We start from the raw sequence: 10,907 nt of genomic DNA on the forward strand, positions 1-10,907 counted from the left end.
TAAATCCAGGCCTGTTTGCTTTGTAACTCTCAGATCCTTTCCCTAAATTTCCCACTGTTAGTCGATGACACATTTGATATCTGATTTTTCTATGAAATTTGACTAGACATTCTTGCTCCCTCGATTGTTTTACAGTACGTGTCTACTTGGACATTTTGTGGCAGCATGTTGCCGCATGGTTGCTCACTGCTTCCTGTCATTTGACGTTGCTGTGACATTTCCATGATCGTAACAAACCGAAAGGCTTCCCCTTCATGAAGCTCTTATCTGATTGGATCCAGTGTTCCACCACACCACAACTATCCACCGAAATGGTGTGTATGGTGGAGCAAACACACATTTGTTTCATGCAGTTTTCATTCATAGTAGATGACAATTGTTGCTGATGTCTCAACTTCCTTTTCTGGTTTAGTCATTTACCTGAAACTTGGTTCAAAGGAGCTGTTTATTAGTTTTTATCCCCTGCTGGCCAAAAGGCCTGAAGGGGGATTACCGGTATGTCTGTCTGTCCTGGGAAGGGCGCTCACCTTCTGAAATCAACTCGGTGTTTTTGGGGAATTTCACAAAACTTGGCAAAAGGCATTATGTTGGTAGTACACCCATTATTTTTTTATTTTTATTTTTTTAAATTTTGTTCAATTCAGTTGCATTTTACCAGAGTTGTAGCCCTTGATTAACAACCTTGTACTTTCACAATTTCATGAAGGTGCGCTTGCCTTCTGACATCAACTCCTCTCTACAGGGTCGCAGGCAAGCTGGAGCCTATCCCAGCTGACTACGGGCGAAAGGCGGGGTACACCCTGGACAAGTCGCCAGGTCATCACAGGGCTGACACAGACAACCATTCACACTCACATTCACACCTACGCTCAATTTAGAGTCACCAGTTAACCTAACCTGCATGTCTTTGGACTGTGGTGGAAACCGGAGCACCCGGAGGAAACCCACGCGGACACGGGGAGAACATGCAAACTCCACACAGAAAGGCCCTCGCCGGCCCCGGGGCTCGAACCCAGGACCTTCTTGCTGTGAGGCGACAGCGCTAACCACTACACCACTGTGCCGCCCAGTAATACACACACTGCAACTTAATTTTTTGTGAAAATTTAACCAGAGTTTTGACCCTTGATTTTAAATAATTTTAACAATTTCATGAGTGTATGTTCTTCTGAAATCAACTCCTCTCACAATTTGTGGAGGAATTTCACCAAACTTGGCAATCTGTTATATGACCGTTTATATTGAAATTTCGTTTAATTTGGGCAAATTTTCCCAGAGTTCTGCCCTTGATTATTAACAAACTTGTACTTTGGCAATTTCATCAAGGTGTGCTTGCTTTCTGAAATCAACTGCCCTCAATTTTTATCCCCCACTGGCTGAAAGGCCCAAAGGGGGATTATGTCGTGGCAATGTTCGTCCATCCCAGGAAGGGTACTCGCCTTCTAAAATCAACTCCTCTCTCAATTTTTGGAGGGATTTCATGAAACTTGACAGGATTCTTTGTCGGTAATACGCATATTGTAACTGCGTTCAATTCAGTCACGTTTTACCAAAGTTATGGCCGAGTTGCCAGTGTTTATATTGCGTTCTCCGAGCACTCTTAAGTTTTGTATGGTTGGAATAAATTCATTCTGACTTTGAGAGTCTGTCTTCTCTTCGCTTCTTGGTTCAGTCATCATATTGGGCCAACCAAAAGTTCCTTTTAGGGTCTGGGGACAGGTAATTAATAGAGATGTGAAAAGTCTATTTACACCACTGCTATTAAAACCACAACTTCAACTTTTGTGTTCCAAAGAACATGCTTAATATAATTTCAGAAGAAGTGTTAAATACTGAGGCATTGAAGGTGTGTGTGTGTGTGTGTTAAATGCTGTATGACTTGCATTTCCTTTAACGCTACTTAGAAAGGGATGTCTGAATACAGAGTGCTGACTGAGTCAGAAGGCAAGTTTTTGCTTGTGGTATGCATAAGCACATGGTCAATTTAGATGTGGTAATTTTTAAGTTGTCGGTCTTGTTACAACAGACTTGTTCTGCAATATTGATGATTCATTCCCAGGAAGTGTCCTAGTGTGATGAATGACTCACAGCCATACCACTGTAATTCTTACTTTGATTGTTTTTATCGTATGGTACTGTACGTGTTTGTACAACCCCGATTCCAAAAAAGTTGGGACAAAGTACAAATTGTAAATAAAAACGGAATGCAATGATGTGGAAGTTTCAAAATTCCATATTTTATTCAGAATGGAACATAGATGACATATCAAATGTTTAAACTGAGAAAATGCATCATTTAAAGAGAGAAATTAGGTGATTTTTAAAATTTCATGACAACAACACATCTCAAAGTTGGGACAAGGCCATGTTTCCCACTGTGAGACATCCCCTTTTCTCTTTACAACAGTCTGTAAACGTCTGGGGACTGAGGAGACAAGTTGCTCAAGTTTAGGGATAGGAATGTTAACCCATTCTTGTCTAATGTAGGATTCTAGTTGCTCAACTGTCTTAGGTCTTTTTTTTGTCGTATCTTCCGTTTTATGATGCGCCAAATGTTTTCTATGGGTGAAAGATCTGGACTGCAGGCTGGCCAGTTCAGTACCCGGACCCTTCTTCTACACAGCCATGATGCTGTAATTGATGCAGTATGTGGTTTGGCATTGTCTTGTTGGAAAATGCAAGGTCTTCCCTGAAAGAGACGTCGTCTGGATGGGAGCATATGTTGCTCTAGAACCTGGATATACCTTTCAGCATTGATGGTGTCTTTCCAGATGTGTAAGCTGCCCATGCCACACGCACTAATGCAACCCCATACCATCAGAGATGCAGGCTTCTGAACTGAGCGCTGATAACAACTTGGGTCGTCCTTCTCCTCTTTAGTCCGAATGACACGGCGTCCCTGATTTCCATAAAGAACTTCAAATTTTGATTCGTCTGACCACAGAACAGTTTTCCACTTTGCCACAGTCCATTTTAAATGAGCCTTGGCCCAGAGGAGACGTCTGCGCTTCTGGATCATGTTTAGATACGGCGGCTTCTTTGAACTATAGAGTTTTAGCTGGCAACGGCAGATGGCACGGTGAATTGTGTTCACAGATAATGTTCTCTGGAAATATTCCTGAGCCCATTTTGTGATTTCCAATACAGAAGCATGCCTGTATGTGATGCAGTGCCGTCTAAGGGCCCGAAGATCACTGGCACCCAGTATGGTTTTCCGGCCTTGACCCTTACGCACAGAGATTCTTCCAGATTCTCTGAATCTTTTGATGATATTATGCACTGTAGATGATGATATGTTCAAACTCTTTGCAATTTTACACTGTCGAACTCCTTTCTGATATTGCTCCACTATTTGTCGGCGCAGAATTAGGGGGATTGGTGATCCTCTTCCCATCTTTACTTCTGAGAGCCGCTGCCACTCCAAGATGCTCTTTTTATACCCAGTCATGTTAATGACCTATTGCCAATTGACCTAATGAGTTGCAATTTGGTCCTCCAGCTGTTCCTTTTTTGTACCTTTAACTTTTCCAGCCTCTTATTGCCCCTGTCCCAACTTTTTTGAGCTGTGTTGCTGTCATGAAATTTCAAATGAGCCAATATTTGGCATGAAATTTCAAAATGTCTCACCTTTTGACATTTGATATGTTGTCTATGTTCTATTGTGAATACAATATCAGTTTTTGAGATTCGTAAATTATTGCATTCCGTTTTTATTTACAATTTGTACTTTGTCCCAACTTTTTTGGAATCGGGGTTGTACATTATTTTGAACACTTTTTAGTTTAAAAAAAAAAAGGATAAAAATGCTACTGCATAGTACAACTTGGTAGTTTTGTTTGTGTGGCAGGAGTACTGTCTCCGGCAAGGCAGGGTAGCTTACGGTGCATAAAATTACAAAAGAAATGCATCAGGCAGGATAATATAAAGCAGGACATGTAATGGTATACAGTGTAGAGTGCACAGTGATGTATTCCACTTCACATGCTGAGTTCTGCATAATGGCTTTATTCTTTATTTGCTATAAGTGCTCTTGCACAGGATAAATAGGACAGTACAGCACTGTTATGTGAGCGAGGACAGTGATGCTCGAAACAGACCTTTTTAAAAATGGCCTTCTGAGAAGTCCATTATCAAGGATCACGATTTCCATATTACTTGATATTTGTCTAGTTTTAATGCATGACCCAGCCTACAAAAAAAGACCTAGTATTTAAAAGTATTATAGTATTGTGCACTCATTATTGGTTACTGTAACACTAAAGGACGTACTGATCATCTTGTAGATGGATTTTGGTTTTGCAAATGTCAAACTCTTTGTTCTTTTTAGTACTGGATCAATGAGTTCACTACCTCTCTGGGTATCGGAGTCTTTCACTCAGGGATTGAGGTTTACGGCAGAGGTGAGTTTCTACTGCTCTTCTCTTTAGATACGTGTTGATGGGACACTCGTAATCGTAAGTGGCAAATGATGTCTTCTCGCTGTGTTTGGCTTTCTCTTTTGATGCAGAATTTGCTTATGGAGGACATCCGTATCCATTTTCTGGTATATTTGAGATAACGCCTGGTGATGCCACAGAGCTTGGGGAGACCTTTAAATTTAAGTGAGTTTTGTAACAGACTTGTTGCTATCCTAGTGAACAACTTAGCTTAAAAAAAAAAAAATCATGCCCCTAAATGTTTTTTTGCATTCTCTCTTACTTTATCAGAGAGGCAATCGTTCTTGGAAGTACAGACTTCACAGAGGAGGATATAGAGCGGATTATGGAGGAGCTAGGAAAAGAGTACAAGGGGAACGCGTACCACCTCATGCACAAGAACTGCAATCACTTTTCCTCAGCACTGTCCGAGGTAAGGCTTCTGGTAGCACAGAGTGGAGGAAGAACCAGTTTGTGTGCCCATGATAAATAGGTTGGGTGATATTCGATTCTGTTGCGAATTGCAATTGTTAAACTCTTACACTACGTTCAGACTGCAACCTGAAACGACCCATATCCGATTTGTTGTGAAATCCGATTTTTTTTTTTTTGTTGTTAGGCCATTCACATTACCAATTATATGAGACTTGTATGCGATCTCCAGTATGAACGGAAAACGACCCAAAAGTGTCCCACATGCGCAAATTGACACGTAATAAGCACATCTACGTAATATGTAAACAAAAAAAAAAGCGCACTCCAAGTTTGCAAGTAAAGCATGGAGATGAGGCGAGACCTGGCGATGTGGTTTTTGTGGCGGCGGCGGAACTCACACAATAATCTGATTAATGTGGGCAGCAGACTAATGAGACCGAAGGTGTCAAATTACTGGAAATTTCCAGAACAATCTTATCTTGTAATACAGGATGGTTTAACATCCAGGTCCCTACCAAATCCACCATTAGCTTGATCAATTCTATAAAAGTCTATTTAAATTCTGAAAACTGTACAAACGTTGTTGTTTTCCACCAAAGAGGCGGGATTAGCAAACGCAGAATAGTGACGTTCGTCTCTTGTTGGCGACGTGTAGGTCGCATGAATGCGACCTGTCCGGTCAGACTGCAGTCGCATGTGAAAATAACGGATATGCATCAGAATTAGGACCACATATCCAAGTGGCCTGGGTCGCATGTGAAAAAAATCGGATCTGTGTCGTTCAGATTGTCAATAACAAATCGGATACAGGTCGCATATGGGCAAAAAAATCGGATATGGGTCGTTTCAGGGTGCAGTCTGAACGTAGCCTTAGATTTCATTACTGACAGAAAATTGGAAATAAATAAATATACAAGTTGACCTCGAGTTTAGCAGTTAATAGGCTACCATGAAGATGTACCTCCATTCCCTGTAAACAAACTCTGACTGAGCAAAATTGATGCTATTTGGCCCAGTAGCAGCTTGTAAAACAGTAGTGACCCACAAAATTTTGTTGCTATACACTGATGTATTGTAATACTGACCATGATGTTGAATTGCACGCAGTTTTTGCATGCTTTGTCTGATTTGTGCAGGAACAGATTCTGCTGATTAGACGCACACTGACCGATGGAATGCACTTTTATTAATAAAGGCATTGTCCCCATGCTCATGCTGCACCTGCTGCTTTGGATCGAAAGCATGTTTTTTTTTTTTTTGTTTGTTTGTTTTTTGGGTCAGTCATTTTTGTGGAAAAATTTTAATATTCTATATCCTCCTAGTATTCACCACCCAGAGCTACATTCAACCAGTGTCAAACCTGCTGTTAAGCTGATTTTAAAGTGCCATTCCACCATTGGATGCATTCTTTGGCATAAAATACAATATATTTTATGACAACATGACTAGACAGAGAAATCTTTTAGCTTCAAAATGATATATCAAACATAATTTTTTGACAACCACAAGTATATTAATTTTGCGACCAAAGTCACCTACCCTTTTAATTTCCGCGCGGTAGTGAAACGTGATGTCATCGGCAGGTTCCCCTTCTTGTGTACCACGTCACGTGTGACGTGGCACAGATTATCAGCAATGGTGGATAGAACGCGATTGTCAGCTTCGGAAAAGAAGCGAAGGAAAATAGCAAGTGATGCCCAAAGGAGACGGTCGATGGTGAATATCGGCACAGCAATCGACAAGTGGAAATCGCGTTCTATCCGCCATTGCTGATAATCTGTGACGTGGTACACAAGAAGGGGAACCTGCCGATGACATCACATTTCACTACCGCGCGGAAATTAAAAGGGTAGGTGACTTTGGTCGCAAAATTAATATACTTGTCATTGTCAAAAAATTATGTTTGATATATCATTTTGAAGCTAAAAGATTTCTCTGTCTAGTCATGTTGTCATAAAATATGTTGTATTTTATGCCAAAGAATACATCCAATGGTGGAATGGCACTTTAACCAGCAGAGTCTCAACACTCCACAGCTACTGTAATGGGGCGAAACTGAGAACAGAACTGAATGCATATTTAATTTGCCAAGTGTGTATTTGTTTCACATTTTAATCGCAGCACTGTGTGAACTTTACAAAGGGGTTAAAAAAAAAAAAGCACCAATATAGTAAAAATTGCCAAAAGGATTATATCACAATAGAGTACTAAATCTAAACGCTGTCCACTTTATTAGGAACACCTGCACATTTTATGTAGTTCTTCAATCAGCCAGTCAGCATCCCCTGGCCTTTTTTCTGACCTGTCCAGTTTCAGTGAGCTGTGCCCACTGTAGCCTCCATTCCCGTTTTCTACAGGAGTGGAACCTGATGTGGTGGTCTACTGCTTTAGCATGTCTAAAGAGATGCTATTCTGCTCACCACGGTTGTTAAAAGTAGTTACTGTAGCTGTCCTATTCGACTAAACCAGTCTCTCCATCATCCACTGATGCAAAAAAGAACTGCAGCTTACTGAATGTGTGGTGTTTTAAAAAAAAAAAAAAAAAAAAAAACACTTTCATACCATTCTCTGTTGTGCATGAGATCATATTTTCCCCACTCTGATGTTTGATGTGAAGCTCTTGACCTACGTCTGCATAGTTGTATAACACCATATAAAAATTGAAATGTGTATCTACTCAGCATCTCCAAATGTTCCGGTAATGATTTAGGCCAAGTTTACATTAGACCGTATCTGTCTCGTTTTCTTCGCGGATGCACTGTCCGTTTACATTAAACCGCCAGGAAACGGGAATCCGCCAGGGTCCACGTATTCAATCCAGATCGTGTCTGGTCCGGTGCTGTGTAAACATTGAGAATACGCGGATACGCTGTGCTGAGCTCTAGCTGGCGTCGTCATTGGACAACGTCACTGTGACATCCACCTTCCTGATTTGCTGGCATTGGTCATGTGACGCGACTGCTGAAAAACGGCGCGGACTTCCGCCTTGTATCACCTTTCATTAAAGAGTATAAAAGTATGAAAATACTGCAAATACTGATGCAAATACTGCCCATTGTGTAGTTATGATTGTCTTTAGGCTTGCCATCTTTCCACTTGCAAGTAGTAAGTGATGTGCACTGGGATCACACACACAGCGGCTCAGTCCCGAATCACAGCTCGTTCACTTCACTCGCACGCTCTGTGAGCTGCGCAGGGCCGGAGTGCGCACCCTCCAGAGGGCACTCGCTGTTCAGGGCGGAGTGATTTGGAGCGCAGGATGCCTGCGGAGCCGAGCGTATCCGTGTATTGGCGTTGCTGTGTGCACGCGAATCGTGTATTGGCGTTGCTGTGTGTACACTAATCGTTTTAAAACCGTTAATCTGATGATCCGCTGATACGGTCTAATGTAAACCCCACCTTAGTGTGCTGCTGTAGTGTAGTCACAGTTCCATACAGTGGTCACGTAACCTCTCCTCTTCCCATGTTCTGTGTCTGTGGCAGATCCTGTGCGGTCGTGAGATTCCACGCTGGGTGAACAGACTGGCCTACTTCAGCTCATGTGTGCCCTTCCTACAGAGCTGTCTGCCTAAAGAGTGGCTGACTCCAGCAGCACTGCAGTCCAGCGTGAGTCAGGAGCTGGAGGAAGCGGAGGACGCTGCCGCCTCTGCCTCAGCCTCCACACCTCGTCCCAGCCGACATCAGCCACGCCGATAGGCCCCGGTGCCGTGACTGACAGGCCTCAGAGACTGCCTCAAAGCTCCTGCTGCCAACCCTTCCAGCGACAGACCTGCAATCCACCAGCAGCATAGTGAAGCCCTGTCCGATCAGTGATTGGCTCTGACGGAACCACTGAGGGCCTTGCACTATTGGTTCTATTTATTTTTTTTTATTTTATTTTGTCAAGGACCCTGAGGATATTCTGCCTGATTTACTGAACAACACTCAGAGTTGGTTTTATCAGTGTTTTTAAAGCATTTTAATACTTTTTGACTCTCTCTTGTTTTGGAAACTCAGGACAGAGACATTTTTCCATACAGATTTTCCTAACTCACCGGAAGGCTTTTTGGTTCTTTTAATATTAATTTGATGCTGTTGGCAAAGCTGGAATTTCTCACTCCTCGTTCTTTCCTCTATCACCTCAGTGCATCTTTTTTTTTTTTTTTTTTTTTTTTAAAGGAAGCTTTTGATTACAAAAAGTAGTGTTTTTTGTCCATGTATTTTATAGGTGGTTCTTACAGCGAAGCTGACACCTGGGCCAAAATTACTCCACTTTTGTACTGACACCTATCCCATGTCTCCCCACCTTGGTGATTGTGCCTAAAGATTTTTACTGTTACTTGCTCAGAGAGCTCTGCACTCTTTTTCTCTACGGTTTACCCGTCAGTCTGCTTTGAGTAGCAGATGCCTTCGTACCTTGCAAAACCTACTTCAGATGTTTTACACCTTTTAGGTTTTTAGAGTCTTCTATGTATTGGAGAAGCTGTTTGTATTCCATTTTATGATTATTAAAGAGAACAACTTTTTGGTTCCGAAAAACAATTGACTTGTTCTGACGAATGCAGGGTTTTTGTTTGTTTTTAAATGAAAACTGTATGGTGTGCATTGCTGACTGGAGTAGTTCAATGGGTTTCTTTTTCGATCTACACGAATGTTAAACCACACTCGCAACCTGCCATACGTGCTACTACGGGCGGTCTACGGTAAAAAATTTGGCGAAACTGTGCTTGAGACTTGCACAACGCCTTGCGTGTTCAGCGCCGTACAGTAGAAGGTCGCAGACTGGCCGTGGAGACTTTCGGTTCTGCACGTGCAAATTCTACGGGTCTTGCGAAAAATCAGGACACTTGCACTACGTACGGAACCTGTACTCCTTTTTGTATGCCTGAACCAAGTCAGCAGCACGGCTAGTAGGGGCTTTTTGCAATGACCGTGTGACACACGGTCATTGCACGAGTGATGTGCCTCAGAAGTACTACACAAGTACTCCACACTTGCTATTCCTGTGGCCCCCAAGACAGAAGTACATCTCACTTTCTACCCCTATGTGTGGCGTGCACGTGACACGAGGGGCAAGACTCTGGGTGATCTTTAATATTGGGGAAGGAACCGATTCTGTAGAAGGGAAGAAGACGGCGGTCATACCACTGCAATGACTGAAGGCGTTGGACCCTTATAGGCAGATGATAGAAGCTGAGGAGCAGCATGAAGCGATGTTGGCTTTGCTAATACAGGAACACCGATGTCCGAACATGAGGCGGTGGCCTCTGTCCCATCTTTTCCCAATCACTTCCTCTCTCTCATCCTCTGCTGAATGCAACATGTACTTGACAAGTACTTTTGCCCATACTCCTCTCCCAAACTTTTCCCCTGGGTTCACCACGACCCTGCGGCACAGCTGCGAGCTACCAAACCCTGCGACCCATGTGTGTCCAAAACACTTATGGTGGGTTGTGAGTGTGGCATTACCAAAAACCAAAGAAAAACTTTCAAATAGCAAACATCTAGGCTGCTTTATCAGAGTAGTATGTCAGATTACTTTAGCTTTGACATATCAAAACGTAAACTTGTTAATCAAATGCTGAAATGTAACACTTTGTGATGAGGGACCCAAAAAATAAATGTTTTTACAGTGTGAAAGGTTGAAAATGCTCTGAAGAAAGGAATGTGATTTCTCAAATACTGTGAGCAGCGTTGAATACAGAAGAATAGTGGGAATGTGAATGGAAGGAGAAAATTGATGGAGAAACGGAGCAGCAGTAGCAATCAGTGTTGCCTACACAGCCCTGGCTGAATGTTTAACTTTTCATCAAGTGACATGCTCTGAGCAAACTGCCAGCAGGTACCAAACATGCTATATTCCTCAATAACCTGATGCTTGTAATGATGATGGCAGCAAGCATGGCAGCTTCCATAGCCACGTCTATAGACTCCTGCGTATTCAGCTTGTAGTGGGGCATCAGTAGTAGGAGGGCAGCTTGGTGGTGCAGTAGGTAGCATTGGCACCTCACAGCTTCAAGATCCCCAGTTTAATACTGCGCTCAGGTTGTCTGTGTAGCGTTTTGTGCGCTCTCTCTC

General features: G+C 42.5%; 1 protein-coding gene across 1 annotated transcript in view; it reads left to right on the top strand.

The window, feature by feature from the left end:
* The window catches only part of desi2 (desumoylating isopeptidase 2), a 32,513-nt gene extending 21,868 nt beyond the window's left edge, over positions 1-10,645 (top strand). The window contains exons 2-5 of the mRNA XM_060924673.1: positions 4,328-4,400; positions 4,508-4,601; positions 4,707-4,848; positions 8,334-10,645. Coding sequence (XP_060780656.1) covers positions 4,328-4,400; positions 4,508-4,601; positions 4,707-4,848; positions 8,334-8,546 — 522 coding nt within the window. The 3' untranslated portion in view covers positions 8,547-10,645. The remainder of the gene's footprint in view (positions 1-4,327; positions 4,401-4,507; positions 4,602-4,706; positions 4,849-8,333) is intronic.
* The last annotated feature ends 262 nt before the right edge of the window (positions 10,646-10,907 follow it).

This window comes from Neoarius graeffei, chromosome 7 (assembly GCF_027579695.1).
Source record: "Neoarius graeffei isolate fNeoGra1 chromosome 7, fNeoGra1.pri, whole genome shotgun sequence".
Classification (NCBI taxonomy): domain Eukaryota; kingdom Metazoa; phylum Chordata; class Actinopteri; order Siluriformes; family Ariidae; genus Neoarius; species Neoarius graeffei.